This window comes from Pungitius pungitius, chromosome 1 (assembly GCF_949316345.1).
Source record: "Pungitius pungitius chromosome 1, fPunPun2.1, whole genome shotgun sequence".
Classification (NCBI taxonomy): domain Eukaryota; kingdom Metazoa; phylum Chordata; class Actinopteri; order Perciformes; family Gasterosteidae; genus Pungitius; species Pungitius pungitius.
This window is the reverse complement of record NC_084900.1, coordinates 15905404-15922786: the sequence shown is the minus strand read 5'-3', so window position 1 is coordinate 15922786 and position 17383 is coordinate 15905404. Positions and strand designations below refer to the sequence as shown.

The following is a 17383-nucleotide window of genomic DNA, read 5'->3' as shown; positions in this document are numbered from 1 at the left end:
AAGAGCTGAGCCGGGGCCAGCGTTTGGGACAGGCTACACTTTTGGGCCCCAGTGCTAAAACACGATGACAAGATGGCGAGAGGCTCAACATTCCTCCGTAAAACCACAGCTCACATTCCTGCTTTGGTGCAAAGGAGCCTCGTTAGATCGCCCACGAAGGCTCCTATCCCCACTTCTATCGGGCTCCCTTTGCTTTCCCCCCGTTGGCACGTCTGCGCCACCGATTCCCCCCCCCCCCCCCCCCGCGCACGCTGCGGGGAGCGTGACTCGGGGGTTCGTGATGTCAGTCGCTCCGACAAGAGGATCCACGTGGGCCCGTTTCAACGCTTTCAACTGAATCTGAATTGAACGCAGCCCCCACCCCCCTACCCCCCCCCCCCCCTTCCACACACACATTTCGAGCCCTGCTACCGTTCAGGCACTGGGGATATTCCAGCAGTGTTTCCATGGTTATTGGTGGCGTTTGTGTGTGTGTGGGTTCAGAGGCGGGGGTGTCGGGCCCCGTCTTTCAAGCCAGTGTCACTGCAACTATTGAGGGGGGGGGGGGGGGGACCGGGAGATATGGAGAGGGGAGGTGGGGGGGTTATAATTATATGTGCATATGAAGAGGGCCAGAGCAGCTTGGGCGCGTCATCCCGGCAGCTTTTGTGATCCACATGTCTGTGGGGGGAAGTGGCACAGAGACACGGACGTACCCCCCCCCCCCCCCCCCAGGGACTGTGTGACTCCCCCGAGGGACGAGACACCATTTATTATTTACACGTCAGATCAACAAATTATTTTCAGCAATCAGAATTAGCGATTGATCAGTCGAAACCCTTCGGCTCCCATTGGAGCGGCCGGTCGATATATAACAATAATAATGTCTCTGTTTTGTGTTATTTACATTAAAGTGTGTACTATACTGACAGGTCAGTTGATTGACTGCTTATCTTTGCACATGTCAGCCTCTTAAAGGTGGGTTTTACGTCACTGGAAGGAAATGAATACACAAAAACCATTATTGGATAATGGGGATAATTAGTCTGCAAAGAATTCCTCCAACGCCTTCAATCCTCTCCAGTTCTCTCATTTAGTATCACACACACACACACACACACACACACACACACACACACACACACACACGGAACAACTGCTCGGGCCCGATACTTACACACACTTCCCCCATCTTTCATTCAGCCACTTCTCCCCCCGCCCCTCCACTCCTCTCTCACTTTACTCTCGCCTTTCCCTCCTCCCCCTCCCTCCGGCGGGCCGTCATTAGTTTCCATGGTGACGGTGGAGCAGCATTATTGCTGGCTGAGAACGGCTCCTGGGTTTTTCCTTTCACAGCGGCGGCGGCGGCATTGTTGGGTCCGCTGCTCTGAATGGTCGCCGGGGATCAGGACGGGGAGACGGAGGACAGGAGGAGCCCTTTTTTTTTTTTTTTCTTCCCCCTCTTCGTCTTTTTCTTTCCTCTTCTGGGGGCAGCGGCCTTGCGTTTGTAGAGTGTGAGGGGAGGAGGGAGAGGTGGAGGAGGGGAGGGGGAGGAGGAGGAGGAGAGAGGCAGCGTGGTGGTGGGTGGAGAGACTCGATGAGGGAACAGGAGCAGCAGCAGCAGCAGCAGCAGCAGCAGCAGCGGACTCGTGCCGTCTCTCCCGGTGAGAACTACTGACTCGTCCCGGTGGCTGCTCCTCTGCGTCGGCGTCCGAGGACTCGGGGGCAGAGGGGCGGGGGGAGAACAGAGAGCGCCACGTGGGGGGGGCAGATGGCGAGCTGAGTTCAGCCGGTGAGTGAACTAACGGCGCTTCCCTCCTCTCCGAATCACAGGCGCGCGTTCCGCTCGGAGATGCGTGGCCCCTGTGGCCTTCGCTTCGGTTCTTATTCAGGGGTTTGGATGCAGCAGGTGCTGCCGTGTTGTCGTCTGAACCCCCCCCCGAAAAAAAACTCCATCTGGGTGGGCTCGCAGCTGTCTGTTGAATGTGGGCTAATTCCCGCTACCCTCTGAAATATACATGTCGCTCGGCATGTTTTATTGAGAATGTGCAGTGGGGGTGGGTGTGGGTGTGTGTGTGTGTGTGTGTGTGGGTGTGTGTGTGGGGGGGGGGGGGGTTATTGTATTTTTTATTTTTGGGCTGTAGTTTGTTTGCTTTTCTCCCTCGTCCACGCCACAGCGAGAGCGCGCGAGTAATGTAACGGGAACAGCCGCCAATATTTTTTCAGTTCATCGCCCCCCCGCCCCCTGCTCCGTCTCTCTGATAAAACAGCACTCGCACTATTTTCCCTCTGACCATTTTACAACTCTTACGTCGAGGTGCACGTGACACAGCAGCGGTGACCACCAGGAGCGCGATGATGTCATCACGTGCCCCCCTGTCTGATTCAAAGACCCCAACACAGTCACCACTCCTGTGTTTTGACGGACATTCGGCAACGCTAATTTAGTATTCAGTTGAGTGCAGTCTTTTTTTTTTTTTCTTTCTTTCTTTCTTTCTTTCTTTTTTCAGGCACACTATAATTTAGCGAGTTAGGGAGTTGTCTTCGCGAGCGCGGAGTGTTTCCATGACGACCGGCAGCAGCAGCTGCGTGAGTCAGGCCGAGGGCCCGGGTGTGTGGCCGACACTGTGGCATTGCCTAGAGACCCCGCGAGACTCCAATCAAGGACCCTTTGACCCCTGATCGATGCGATGGTGCTGAGCCAAGCAGCCGCCGCCGGCGGGGGGCAGGGGGGGGGCGGCTGACATCTATGCAGAGGTCGCACCACCGCTTACGTTTCCTGGATCGTTTCGGGGCTCCGCTGGCGTCAGAGAGCGGTCTGATCCTCTTAGATCGGTGAGAGTATTAGAGGAGGAAACGGGCCTCCCGTGCGGCGACATCATCCGCGGCCATTAGACGGATTTATTTCTTAAGTGTAATTAAACGGCGACCTTTTGAACATCCAAGTCGGCGCTGGTAGCTGCTGCTGTCGTCCTTGAAGCGGGGTCATTTTACGTAACCATATGGATGGGTAGTCACAGACAGACCACATGGAAAAGGATTGAGAATGACACCACAGTACAGAGGGGGGAGGGGGGTTCACACAGACAAATTATCTTAAAGGGACAGCTCACTCCGAAAAACCTTGTTGTGCTACTTGTTCGTCTAGATTGTGTTTGTGTGAGTGGTTTTCTGAGATGTGGTTGGCGGATCACGGTGAGTAACCGGGTCATGATTTCTCCAAAAAAAGACCTTGCCGTTGAATTTTCCAAAATGGGTTTTTTTCTTGCCGAGCGCCACATGGTCTCATTCCATCGGACAGAAGGCTCCACATTCGTTATCCCCCCAAGACGATCTAGGTTGATGAATAAAAAAAAAACTAGATTTTTCCGGTGAACTGTCCCTTTAACTGAACAGCGTGTGTTCACCTCACCGGAGTCTTAGAATTCAAAGGCCTCTGGTTTTCCAAAGCGTGTCGGTGCTCGAAATGCGCGGTGCTTCAAGGGTTGGTTTGACTCGCTAAACGTGAGCAGTCTCACCGCCGGCGCTCGCCAAGGCCCACGCACACACAGAGACTCGCACAGTAACCTGGCGTGGAAGGCAAAGCTCCGAGAGCCCCCTGGGCAGTGGAAGAAGCAGTGAGTCACGTTTCACCCTCATGTTTCCTGCGTCTGGACAGGTTTACTTCTTCAAGAGAGAGCCAAAGGGGGAGGGGGGGGGGGGATATCTTTATCCCGCAGCGTCCGCAAGTATTTAACGCAGGTGGCGTGTCTGAAGCCGCGCGGGTAGGAATTCTGTGGCAGTTGTTGGTCGAGACGACGGCTACGACGGCTCTTGGCGCTTCCTTCCGAGTCTTTCTCCTCAAAGTGGTTTTCCTTCCATTCCTCTCGCTGGATCAGGAGGTAGGAAGTTGCTCGGTTTGCTGACTAAAGCCAAATGCAAAAACAGATGCCGGGGTCTCCGCAGTCACCTCGGTTATTGCTGGTGCTGGTAATTACACCCACAACTTCCTCTCCAGCCTGGGCACCTGGGGTCTTCCTCCACTCCGGAGCTGGATGGCATTTCCTGTGGTGTATTGGCACGTCGATTACAGCAACCAACAAGGTCATGGTGGATCAGAAGCCGCTGCTTCCACACCGGCTCTCCCTCTCTGTGTGTGTTTTGTTTTATACCTTTTTGATTACTGCAAGTTCCATTTGGACCTTTTCGTCAGGTCGGACGCGACAGGTCAGTGCGTGCCCCCTCTTTTGGTTCTCCGTTGGGTCCGGGGCAGTCAGTCGGAAAGGGTTAGGAGCTCTCTCGTCTCCGGTGAGGCGTGTGTGTGTTGTCTTTTGTTGAGGGGGGGGGGGGGAATGGCACGCAACGGCGAGATCGACCAATGAGTAACATCTGACATCTTTTGAAGGCGTCCTTCAGGGGGGTTAGAACACTTCAAAAGAGCTGTCTTTGTAGTTGTGTCCTGCTGCCGTGGACGAGGGACGGCTTCCAGAGACCAGTAACAAGATGTTTAACGAAGCTCCGCTGCAGGCCAAAGTGGGAGCGCACGTGGGTTTTTCTTCTTCTTCTTGTTCCGTTCCTGCATACAAACCTCGGGGGACGACTTTATTGTCTCCTCGTAAAGCGGAGAGTCGGTACCTGTGCACACATGGAGCGGCTTTCAGTAACTGGGGACCACCATAAAAGGTCATATCCAGCCCTTCTTTGGTTCTCTCCCGGCTTTGTGGGTCACAGAGCGTAACTGGTGGTGGGGGGGGGGTTTCGGTAGCAGAACCTGGGGGGCGATGTGGAAACAGGAGAGAAAAAGACAGTGTGCATTTTCTTGCATTTATGTCTAGATATACAGCAGTTACTGCGCGGAGGCCCACTGGGACTCAGCAGCACGGATGCATTGATTGTACATCTCCCCTGGGGGAGGAGGAACAGCTCTCTCTACACGTCCTTGGTGGATCGTTGGCGCGCCCCAAAGAACCAGCGGTAGAGACAGCCCTGTAATTGGGCCCTCTTCGGCATTACCTTCCCATAACCTTCAGACCTCCTTGAGATGCAATCTGCTGCGGGCAGCGCAGGTGACAGATGACAGGTGGGAAGAGCGGCCCGCCGCAGGCCATTCTGCTTCCCTGCAGAAATCCGACGAGGGCTGTGACTCGTGGAAGATAATCATGCTGCCACCCTCCTAGATTTTATGACAAATAGCTGTAGCGTTTGGCTTTTATTTTGAAAAAAAAAGGGTGGGGCCTATTCAAGGTGGCTAGGAGCTCACGGAGATTTGTTTAGCTACACAAATGGTGCTAATGGGGAGTTTTAATGGGTTTTTTTGTTTTATTTGTATGCAAAGTTATCTCACTTAATGAACTAATAAACTAGAGTCGATGAGTCAGCCAATCAGTCTTCATGGTCGTAGTCAGCTCAGAGTATTTAACTGATTTAATGCTTTTTTGGGCTGTATGACTTGTTTCCAAGACATTTATGACATTCCTTGGTAAACACCAAAGATTTGAAGGCGTGTCATCAACAATCGATAATAAAATATTCTTCGATGTCTGGTGTGTGGGTTTTGAAGCAGGAAGTAAACGATAGACTGTAACGACTTCAGATTTGATTCCAGAAGGAGAAAATCTGTTGTCTGTGAATTGATGTCGGCTGGATTAAATCGACAAGGGTGCTGAAATGTTCTACTTAATCCCTTCAGGGCAGATGTGCTCCAGCTCCGAGGACAGTTTGCCCCGGAGGACGGCTTCTCTGTTTTGGGGTTTTTGAGCGACGAGAACGGCGCCCTGCGCGCGCGCGGCGGTCCCACCGTCTCCTGTGTGGGTTCACGCACACGTCTCCCAGCTCTGTAACGGGAAATACTGCAGCCATTAGGGAGGAAATAGGAGCCTTTATTAGTCCGTCTAGTGTACACCTGGCTTCTATAACAGGCCGCTCCTTGTCCCCCTATGTGTGTGTGTGTGTGTGTGTGTTTTCTGGGCATGTCTTGGCTTCGTCCTCTCCCGTCTTTGCTAACCCTTCCCTCCACACACCTCGTCCTGAAAAGGCTCCCCCCCCCAACCCTCCATTGCTGACGTTGTCATTTTAGGAGCAAAGTGACATTTCGAAAAGAAAAACGAAAAAACGCCTCTGTGACCTTTTTGTCTCTGTGTGTGTGTTGTGAGTCCAGTGTGTATCAGGACGGGCGGAGCGGGCGGGGGGGGGGACACTCCTCACCCGGCCCTAATGTGGACGGCGCCGACCTGCACTGGGCCGGGCTGCGCGTCGCTCGGGGGAGGGGGGGGGGGACACTTCGCCTGTCAGCGGGCCTCGCGGACACTCCCCTCCGCATGCTGACATGCATCCTGCACGCCCGGAGCGGACGCAGCGGGGTGGGCACCCTTCCTCTCCCCGCCTCCAGGGCTCTGAGGAAGAGGAGGCACGGGCTCGGTGCGGATAGACGAGGGCTTTCATGCGCTTGCAGGAAAAGCCGTGGGAGGAAGCATTGCTGAAATAGTTCCGTCTCGCCAAAGTGTCCAACGGAACGCCGTCCAGAACCGACGTCCCAGAGTGAAATCTCCTTCAAGCAGTGACGATGGTTTTCTCTCGTCGAGAAGAATTGTTTTAACAAATGGCTGGTGGGTCATTCAGTGGTTTGAATAATCATCAGCTGCTCAAGATGTCTAGACACTTTACCTTCTTCCCCTCGCAGCACAAACAGCCCTTTTTCCCCAAGAAAATAAGAAAAGCTGCATTCATTGGACGTGCTCTCCCTGCACGGCTGCTGCTGGCGGTGTGATTATGGCCATTTGATTGGCTGTGAAATGTTCTCCCTGCGTTTTATTGGGGTAAAGTGAAGGATTCGTGATGTTTTTCTGCTTCGCGGTAAAAACGTTGACGCGGGTTGAGTGGTCGGGGAAACCGCACGTGTGAGTTCATGCATTTCATTGTGTGTGTGTGTGTGTGTGTGTGTGTTGAGTGGTTCCCTTCACGGAGACGCAACAACATCATTCAACATCACAACCATCCACCAGTCAGCAAACAATCACTCGCATTGTCATCCGTATGGAGATTTTCTTTTAACCGGCCCTGTCCACCTCGACGATGGGTTTAATCCCACCAATCAATATATGGTAAAACAATCAATGCGTTCACACCTCAGAGGGCCCCCCGGGCGGCATGAGGAGCGCTCCAGCCTCCACGCAGGAGATTAAACCGCATAATCCTCATCACAATATGGCCTTCTCCGGACAGGGAATGATTGGAATCTGTTTTGAAATGTCTATTTCAAAGCTTTTGTCGTCCCCCCCCCCCTCCCCCAGCGGGGATGGAACAAGCTGGGAGTGTTGTTTCTATCTTTCCAGCAGCCACGGTTAGAGAGTGACGGTGTTCAGTGAAGCGGGGGGAGGAGGGGGGGGGGGGGGGGGTGGAGATGGACCCCGGTCCTGATCATTGTGCACAAACCTCCGTTGGTTTTGGGTTGTTTTTGCGGCGCGTGAAAGCCGCCATTGAGAGCTGCTGCTGCTGCTGCTGCAGGCTTCAGTAGTTTCTGGGACAGTTGGGCAGTCATCCTCACGGGCAGGTCTGTAAACCCCCTTGTTCCTCCGTGTGTGTGTTAATGTGCGTGTGCGTGTGTGTGTGTGTGCGTTGCACTAATTGCCGATCCGCGGCTGCCTTGGTTTACAGTGGCGCTCTGGGCGGCTGCATCCAGACAAACACTCACTTCTTCACACTCGGCCTCATAAACGTCCTTCTTGAAGCGTTTGTGGTCGCGAGGGGGGGGGGGCCGTGGGTTAGAGAGGCCACTGTTAACTACAGTGCCTGATGATGGTGATGATGATGATGATGAATGTGAAGCATGCTGTTGTGTTACTTGCAGTGAGGCGCCTCAACGAAATGGGTCCCAGGTTAGAGGTTTCCTACATGGACTCCTAAATAGGATCACCACTTTGGGGGTTGGCCAAAAAAAAAAGAAAAGGTCATCATTGCAGTTTTCTATTGCTCACTGTGACCTGCCTTCTTTATTAGCACTATAGATCAGCATTGTTGCCATGGCGATTGTCTTGTTTTCTCTGGGGCAGTGAAGGAGAGTCCTTTCTAGGGGGACTTGATTCAGTTTAGGACTCCACTGGGACTCCACTTCCCGCATGTGCAGCTTTCTCCACATCCACAGCGTGTCATTACGGGAGCTGGAACCCGATGGGCCTATTTTCTCCCCTCTGTATTTAAAGTGCGCGTTTGCTATCGCGACTCGTCTCTCTCACGCCTCGGACTATCTAAAGAAAAACCACTCTGCTGCACTTCATCTCCGTCGGCTCCGTGTGCGGCCTCCCCCGCCCTCGTTTCCCACCCGCGGAGAGTCGTGTCTCCGCGTTCTACACCCCCCCGCCACCACCACCTTCCAAACCGCAGGGCCCTATCTGTGGGAGCTCCCTCCCACTCCACCGTGGGAGTGAGTTCTGTGAGCCCGCTGTGCCCGCTGACCTGAATTAGAGCAGGAGGACGGACCCAACAAGATGACTTACCAACCCCCCCCCCCCCCCCCCCCCACCCCTTCCCCCCCTTCCCGGACACCCCAGCCCCGGGGACGCCGTGACACTGGCTAAGCTAGAGCAACACAACCCCCCGTCCGAAGGCTCCACACAACATGACTGGTTACGATAACACACACAGTGTGTGTGTGTGTGTGTGTGTGTGTGCGTGTGTGCGCTAGTGGGAGCGTGGATGACTCCTCCAGGGAGGCCTGCTGATTGTCAAAGATGGAGGATCTGCTCCACTGTAGATCCTCGAGCAGCTGTTGTACCGACACCAGTGATTCTCCACCCGGCCCCAGCGTTCAGAATGATCCTCTTAAAGTGATCCTCCACCCAAACTCTCTTTTTTTTCTGTGTCAACCCCCCCCCCCTCCTGTAGGCTTGAAAGGGTGAGTTTGTTCAAACAGTGTTGCGGCTTGTTTTGCGGGAAGAAAAATGTCCCCCTTTTTTTTTCCTGGGGACCCAGTTTTTTTTTTATTTTATTTTTTATTATGACAAATCACCGCAACCCAATTCATGAGAGGCCTCGTCTATAAATCATGGGGCGGGTTCATGCAACCAAGGATATAAACACTTGGTTTTTTTTTTGCAACCCTTTGCATTTTCTTCTTTTTTTTGTAGCGTTACTGTTATCGGAACCGCATGAATGTTCAGACTCCCTCTTGTGGCTCAAAGGTGTACTTGTGCTACTCCGGGAACAACTCTTTAAGAGAATATTACCTATTAGGTGAATAGAAAATCTAAAAATCTAAAAGATATTTGTTCTTTCTCTGTGGATATTCTGGCTCAATGTTTTTAACCAATGGGGTGAGGACTGGGGAAGCAGAGCAAGGACGTGGAACGTCATCCACGTGGTGTGTCGTCTCACCAAACGTTGCCGCGCCCTTCATCTCGTCGGCTTAACTTAAAGTTAAGGAACCGCTCCCGTTCGCTGCTCCGCGGCGTCCACGAATCGAAGAGCCATTTGAGACGGAGCGGAGTCTGTCACCCTGAAAGAGTGACTCGCATTGATCCGCCTTCTCTAGAGAGAGCGGATCGATGCGGTTTATTGAGCAGGTGTAGTGCAGGCCGGGAGGCTGAGGGATGCATACGTGGGAGCAAAGAGGGTGTCACTGGGATCCAGCGTGGTCTCGGTGGGGGAACCGGGCCTTGGAGGGAGGGATGTCGGCAGGGCCTCAGTCAGCCGTAGGGGGGGTTGGGTTGTCGGGTCGGAGGCCTGATTGACTGGCGGCCTGATCGTGTGGAGACTCTGCTGAGTCTGAGTGATCCGTCTTCCCAGACAGCAGCGGGGCGCGAGGACCGTTCCCGAGGGATGATGGGTAATAAATGACTCCGAGGGGGTCGCCTCCGGGCCGACGGTGACTGACAGCCTGCCGGCTCGTTCCTCGCAGCCGCTTGAGTCTCGGCGTCTCTCGGGCTTTTATAGAAAATGAAGGGGGAAGAAGACGAGCTTGATGTTTTGTCAGAGCGGCTGCCATGGAATGCAAACAACCAATCATATCAAACTTTGATTACAAAGATTGTGTAATTAGTTGCCGATCCAAAAGGGAAGAACTTTTTTCTGTCACTGAGACCGAAATATTATCAACTGAGGAACCTGCTGTAAGACCGGCTGGGTGTGAAAGACCTTCCGATCTGACCTCCGACTTGCAAGACGAGTAACACGCACAATATTACTCTCTCCGCTCTGAAGGTGCCCATTGAGGTTAGTTTAACTGTTAATTGTTGATCCTGCGGTGGGACGTGAGTGTCCGTCTGTCGGGGGCACGTGTTGGCACCAGCACGACGGGGGGGGGGGAGACGCTGGCTGCAAAGAGCACAAAACACAACAGTTGACCAATTCTCCAGTCATGGAATAACATGGAAAATGTGACAAAAGGTCAAAAGTCCTGGAAATCCTTTTGTTATCGGGGAAAATGATGATCCCTCCCACATGTAACCTTCTATCCGACCAAAGCAGATATGTTTCTGTTTGAATAGTTACAGGATCACACAAAATTTAAATTTTTAAAATGGTAGCTTTTAAACAATAGTTTTTCTGTTGGGTTGTAATGTTGTTGTGGTGATGACAGCACCCCCTCCCCACCAGGTTAGATGTAAACATCAGTCCCTGCTGGATGGTAACCAGGTTTTTTTTAATCACTCTATTACACTCTATCAGTCCTCATTTCTGAGAAGAGAAGTGACTAAAATGTGTCCTTCAAACACCTGAAGTTACCTGGGTATTTGCACCCGTACGGCACACAAAGCACTTTTGCTGTTGAGGAATGCACCAGGACGCCGTCTTTCAGGTTCCTCCTTTTATCTGCATCTCAGCCGCGGAGGGAACGGGTCACGAGGACGGGTTGCCTGTTACCACGGTTTCCTGATTCAAGAGATGCAGGGTGACTAATAGCGCCAGGAATAGTTACCGCGGGGAAAGGTAGCCACGGTAACCCCGGGGCGCGGCGGTTACAATGCCCTCCAGTGTGTGATTGTGGTCTGGTTGTTCAAAACCGTTGCTCAGTGCAGCCGGAGGAGACCAATGAGCTCATCTCCAAAATGAAACCATCTCAACTTTACTCTCATCCCTCAAAGTCCAAATCAAGTAGGTGGTCGGCTCTTAAAGCTTCGGGTCGTGTTTAGGAGCAAAAGCCCCCCCCCCCCCCCTTATCGGTTTGATCGCGCTGGGGGGGGCTCAACGGGCCCCGCGGTGACTCACCTCCGGGGGGGGGAGGGACTTGGATCTGGTTTGGCAGGTGAACGGACAGGTGCAGCTTCTCAAACGAAACGGGAAATGGATATCTGAATGTGTGTGTGTGTGTGTCACCCAGCTTTGAGCGCACACACACCTTAAAGAGGTACTTCTGTCTGGTCCCTGCTGCACATGCGCGCAGCGGGGCTCTGCGGGGGGGGGGCAGGGTTTGTTGTGGCATCGACCGGGTCGTGCGTGGGGATTTTTTTCCGTTGGACTTTGGATGTGTGAAGCTAAGCGTCCGGAGGCGAGGTAACGAACTCTGAACACACTGCGTTGTTGTAGACGGTTTAGACATTTCTAATCTACTGGTTGTGTATTTCCTACCTCCCCCCCCATCCCCCCTTATGGGTTTGTGAGATTTTTAATGAAGAAAAAGTGTCAGCTCGTCTCTCTGCTGCGTCGGCGGGATCCTGTTTGTTGTTAAGCGGCTTCATATGGGGGCAAAGGCTTTGCTCTCAGGTAACCACGGCTACGCCGCGTTCCCATTGGCGCCAGCCCCCATGTCTCCCGTCTCTTTTGTTTCCGGGGGGGGGGGGGGGGGGGGGGGCTGTTTGTTCTTCCCAGGAGCGACCCACGGAGTTCCTCGTTTCTTTTCCGCTTTTTACTGCCCAATCGCGCACTCGATCACAGGCCGAACGCCTCCTCCGCCCAAACCCTCGGGTCCACTCTGATTTAGAGGCATAGCGGGACAATAGGGGCTCACGGACAGCCAGACGGGGGACGATAAGCCCCACTCAGAGTGGGATCTGTGATCATCCTTCGAGGAAAACACCATTTCACATGTTGTGGTCTTTTTATTTCCAATGCGCTGCAGAGGTGTAGGCGTCGAGGAGGAGACCTAACAGGGCCAGGCTCCTCTTCCACGGCTGTTAGACCCGCAAATCAGATGCGCCGGGGCTCTAGTGGGGGCTCTGTGCAATGGTGGGGGCTGTAATCCGGTCGGGGTGACTCGAACGAATCCACGAGGCCCCACGGGGACGCACTAGTGCGTCTGTAGTTTGCATACGTATTAACATAATCTTCTGTGGGACGTTTGTGATGGACGGACACATAAAAAGAAGGTCCCACATGGACACACCCAGGAAGGCTGGGTTTCTTTCCCCTTGACTGGATGTTTTTCTGCAGGTGTGTGCGTTATTTAATATCACATGACCTCTCTGGTTTTTGAAAGGTGCAGCTTGAGCTGGCGACGCAGCAAAAAACCTTCTGTGGCACCGCATTAGATGACCTTAGATTGTTCTTGTTCAACTTCTTAAAGCAGGAAAAGAGAACAGAGCAGCTGAAGCCTTGTTTGGATTATACCTCGTGTATAAAGCACCTCCATTGTTGTGCAGGAACTCGTCATTGAACCAGAAGACACGCCCCCTCGTATCCAGACAACATTGTCACCGTAGTTTATTTTTAGTTTAAACTCCAAATGCACCGGTGTAATAATCTAAAAATAGACCTCCTTTTTTTTTCGACGATAGATGTTTTCCGTCTGTTCTTAAAAGATATGTCCAAGTTGCCTTCACCTAAGTGGCCATGGTTTTGGTGCTGTGACTTGAAATCAATGCCTTTCAAATTTAGTTCTTTTAGAGTGTGTGTGTGTGTGTGTGTGATTCAGATTAGATTCAGTCAGATACGGGCCTGTCGGAGAGAAACCAATATGGGCTCGCAGGCCCGATCGATGCTGCAGAGATTCTCTGCTCTCCGTGTCCGAGGGCGAGGCCCTGAAACCACACCCGGGCCCAAGGTCGCTCGCCGAGGGTCGGCGCCAGGCCGCGGACAAAATGTCACTGTGCTGTGATCGGTTACTGAGGTTCTCTCGTTCCCTCCCTGCAGACCTCCCCGCCTCCTCCCTGCAGTACCAGTGCGGATCGGTGGACTTCCTGTGTTCTCCGCGGCTGGCGAAGAAAGGTCAGACTCCCAGACAATGTCACGACAGGCCCGCCGTCAAGCCCCGGCCCCAGCCCTCCGCCTCGCCCAGACCGCCAACCGCACAGAAACCTCAAGGTGAACCTCGCGTGACCTCACTTCATGCCTGACGTTGTCATTGTGATTGAAAGGCGAGATGAAACCTTGTTTATTCTGCTCCGTGTGACCTCACTCTGTCACTCACTGCGCTCAGTAGGTCACCTCCGAACGAGCTGCTGGTCCCCGACGCTCAGGCAGCCTTTTAAGAATGCTAAATATAGACAACATGCGTCGTGCATCACAGTCCAGACGATTCAAAGTGTTTATATAATCAGCATCATGTACTGAAGTTTCAATTTTCACCAATGTGTTGCCGAATACAAAAAGCAGTTGATTTTGAAGATGTCTTGTGACCAAGTCGCCGGTGTCTAAATGGTGTCTAAATGATTAGTTCAGAAATAATAGGATTTGTGATGATTAGCGTCTCCACATACAGTTGCATGAAATCAGATTTCTGATTATTGGTTTTCTCCATTGAAAAATGTTCACGGCTGAATCCGAAATGAGCTATTTTTGTTCCTAAAACCGCAACAATATACAATTTACAACGGTACGCATGTTTCCTCTTTTTTTCTGTGATGTGTAGTCGCAGTGATGGTTCTACTTCTGCATCCACTAAATTCCCGATGAGTTACCAGTAGCAGAGAAGGAAAAAATATTAGTGTATATATCCTCTTTTTTTAAATGTTTTCGCTACGGCTCTTTGGGTCAGATCATGTTAAAGCACGTTACTTGTATGTGACTTGGATGCATCAGGCCCTTCATTCTCAACCTCTCTTTTCCTGTCTGAGACACAAACACACAGGAAGTGGCAAATTATTAACGGCAACCCGTCGTCACATTTCACGTCCCACACACTTCCGAATAAACAAATGTGTGCGGTGGCCGTCGCATGCAGCCATGCGTGAGCGCAGTGTTGCATTTGAAAGACAACGTTGACATTCCTCTGTCTGCTGTGCTGGCTCTTTTTTTACCCCCTTTTTTTTTCCTTTTTTTTCAACCGCGATGACTTACGCACACGCACCTCTCAGCATCCTGTTCTGAAATAAGGAAGTTGGCAGACAGCCGTAGCTCAGTGTTGGTCTCGCTCTGCTACTATTTCTTTAATTGCAGTGTTTTTTTTCCTCCCTCTTTTGATGGTTTTCGTCGAGTCCTTTTTCGTTTATCTATCGTTTTCTACGAGGAGACGGCACATGCGTCCGGCCATGGAGGTTCTGTCATTCGGATTCCTCGGCGTTACCTGAATTGTGGCTTTGAAAGTCTGCGGCTTTAATGCTTCTCCTCCGGCGTCCGTAGTGCCCCCTAAACCGTCGCACCTGCTCGCCCTCGGGCAAGACAAGAAGCCCAAGAGGATCCCCCCGCCGCCCTCCAGGCCGCTGCCGGCTCCCCCTCCTCCGCCCAAACCGAAGCCCGGACTCACCCCCCCCGGCCCGGGAGCACAGCCGCAGAAAGAGGCCCAGAAGGTGGGGCTGCTCATCGAGAGGTTCGAGAACTCGAGGTAAGGCCTTCGTGTGTGTGTGTGTGTGTGTGTGTGTGTGTGTGTGTGTCAACGTGCACAGAGAAGCTTTGTGTTTCCTGCTTGAATCTGTCATTGCTGTATGTTCAGAGCCCCGCTGAGCACGTCCCCCCCCGGTCCTCTGCAACCCGCACCGTCTGCTGGTCAAATACAGGATAGACTGCAAAATATTACTCATCACCTCACAAACCCCGGCCCCTCCCTACCTCTCAGACCTCGTTCCCCCCCCCCCCCCCCCCCCTCCACGCCCCAACCCTCAGGTCGCCGAGGCTAACACCCTGAAAACCGTCAGGACCAGGCTTCGGACCTGGAGCGACGGGGCCTTTTGCACCCCCCCCCCCCCCCCCCTCTGTCTCTCTTTGTATCTTTTATTTAAACTGTAAAGCATCTTTGTTAAGTATGATTATTATTATGATTATTATTTTTTGGTTTCAGGGTTCCCATCCTGGGAGTGCTCCCACGGTCCCAGCTGCACTTGTGTCTGAGAATGGAAACTGCGTCGGACGCCACTTCCCCCGGCGGCCAGGACCCCGCGGCCAAGGTCGCGGGAGGCCCCTCCCCCGGGGACAAACTTGCACTTGGCGCCTCCGAGCGGACTCACGAGGCGCCCGAGCTCTCCCGCCCGGCCTCCGCGCACGCCGACGGCTCGGAGGACGCCCCGCTGGACGACTGCGGCGTCGCGCGACACTCCGGCGGCGCGGAGCGGGCCGAAGGCTCCTCCCACGGGCTCCTGGACAACCCGGACTCCTCGGAGCAGAACGGCAAGATCCCCAACCGGGACAGCGGCATCGACAGCCCGTCCTGCGCCGCCGAGGGGGAGGTGTTCCCCAACGAGGACGCCATCGACGAGGAGGACCATTACGACAGCGTCACGGAGACGGAGAGCGTGTCCTGCTGCGTCGCCCTGGGCAACAAGCGGGACTCGACGCAGGACGAGGACAGCGACCTGGACGAGGGCAGCGGCGGAGACGTCCAGTCGCTGCCGGACGCGCAGGCCGGGGACCTGGCGGACGCACACTCGGAGGCGCACAGGGTGAGTGGCTCGCCGTCATCGAGTCGTTGACGCGCATCTGAAAGCAGCTGCTTAACAAGATGAAATCTTTGCCCAAAAGCGGGAGACAAGAGAGTCCACACAGAGATGTCTCCGCGTGTCTTTTCTCTCGTCCTTCGGCTCGATCTGTTGATCGTAAACAACACTGGTGCGTCGAAGCCGCGCACGCAGCGCTCCTTGTGGCCTAGAGGCGCTGTCAATGTGTTGTGGAAGCATCAGGGTTCACTCTGTTAAGAGAAGATTCTGGTTCTGGAGGTGATGGCGGAACGAAACAAAGCAAAAAGAAAAGTTAAACAGCAGAAAACCGAAAGGGGCAGATTCACGCGACGTTAAAACAAGGACATTCTCAGAACTGCTGATGCTTGTGAAACACCCCGAGCACGCACCCACACATCCACCCACCCCCACACACACACACCCACACATACATACACACGCACACATCCACCCACCCCCACACACACACGGGAAGTTGTTTGTGTCTCTACAGCCGTCACGTCGCGCCGGTTGACATGTGTTCAAGGCAGATTAACGCAGTTTCCCTTGCATGACAGTGCACGATCTGCTGGGGGGGGGGGGGGGTTGTGCCCGGCTGTGCCAGCGCGCGCCTCTCTACGTGGTCGACGGCGGTTGCGTGGCCAACGCCGCCGCAGCGGGCTTGATGTGTTTGTTTTTTTCCTGTGACCCTGATGTGTGCGTTTCACGTTTATTCGTACATTTTGACACCGTCAAGTCGCAGCTCCTCGCATTAAAGGACGAGACTCCCGATGGCTCCTCTTTGCTTTGGAGGACACCAGCGTCGCTCCCAGAGAAGGTTTTGTGTCTCCCCGACGGTCCTTGAAGGCGCGGTGGTGATGTCCCGCTCCTCGTTGTGTGTCTCCTCCCTGCAGTGCTCAGAGACTCAGAACCTGCTGAACATCGCCAAAGAGCTCCTCCACACCGAAGAGGCCTACGTCAAGCGGCTCAACCTCCTCGACCAGGTAACGTTTCGCATTTCAATCTGCCCGCGTTTTAGGGGTGCAGATCGGGGCTGAGCGGGATTAAAAGCCCCCCCCCTCCCCTTTTCTCTGGATTACTCCGAGCAGTGGAAGCTCCATCGTGTGAGGAACCTGCTGTGTGTTTGATTCTTAACACACGTGCAGTGTGTGTAAATACAGCGTGCCCACTGTCCTCTTTCACCACGAACAGATGGAAACGGGACGATAAACAAAGCACATCATCATAGGAGAGTTGTAGGATGCACTTCCTTCTTAGACACTGAATGAATTCAGTGTTGAATTTGAATTAACAGTCGATAACCCAAAAATATGCAGTTTACTATCATTGACCACAAAGCATTATTGGTATTTATTCCTGGTCCCATGCAGTGCTGCACGCCGTTCCCCTAACCGACTGCTTCATTACCTGAACGGCCTAGTCCATCATCTCCCTTTTTCTTTTTTTTGTTAATGCACATTCATTTTCCGCCCCCCCTTGGGTGGAGAAGTTACTGGCGGGATGGTGGAGGCCTCTTCCTCTTTGCTCGGCTTGTCTGGCGATGCGACGCGCGTCACAGAGCGGTTGTGGGGTGTTTTACTAGCGGGGCGAGAGGAGCCTCGCACTTCGCTTCCTGTTTTTGTGTCTGCACTTTTGGCGCGACATGACAAGTGGTGTCGGGCCTTTAG

At 53.4% G+C, this 17383-nt stretch overlaps 1 protein-coding gene across 3 annotated transcripts in view; it reads left to right on the top strand.

The window, feature by feature from the left end:
* The window catches only part of fgd (faciogenital dysplasia), a 35627-nt gene that overhangs the window by 9807 nt on the left and 8437 nt on the right, over positions 1 to 17383 (top strand). The window contains exons 1-5 of one of the 3 annotated variants that reach the window (XM_037478236.2): positions 1532 to 1643; positions 13021 to 13191; positions 14449 to 14650; positions 15104 to 15701; positions 16610 to 16699. In XM_037478236.2, coding sequence (XP_037334133.2) covers positions 1577 to 1643; positions 13021 to 13191; positions 14449 to 14650; positions 15104 to 15701; positions 16610 to 16699 — 1128 coding nt within the window. In that variant the 5' untranslated portion in view covers positions 1532 to 1576. Of the gene's footprint in view, positions 1 to 1531; positions 1644 to 11477; positions 11656 to 13020; positions 13192 to 14448; positions 14651 to 15103; positions 15702 to 16609; positions 16700 to 17383 lie in introns of those variants that run through there. The other 2 variants (XM_037478237.2, XM_037478238.2) reach the window with 2 other exon arrangements.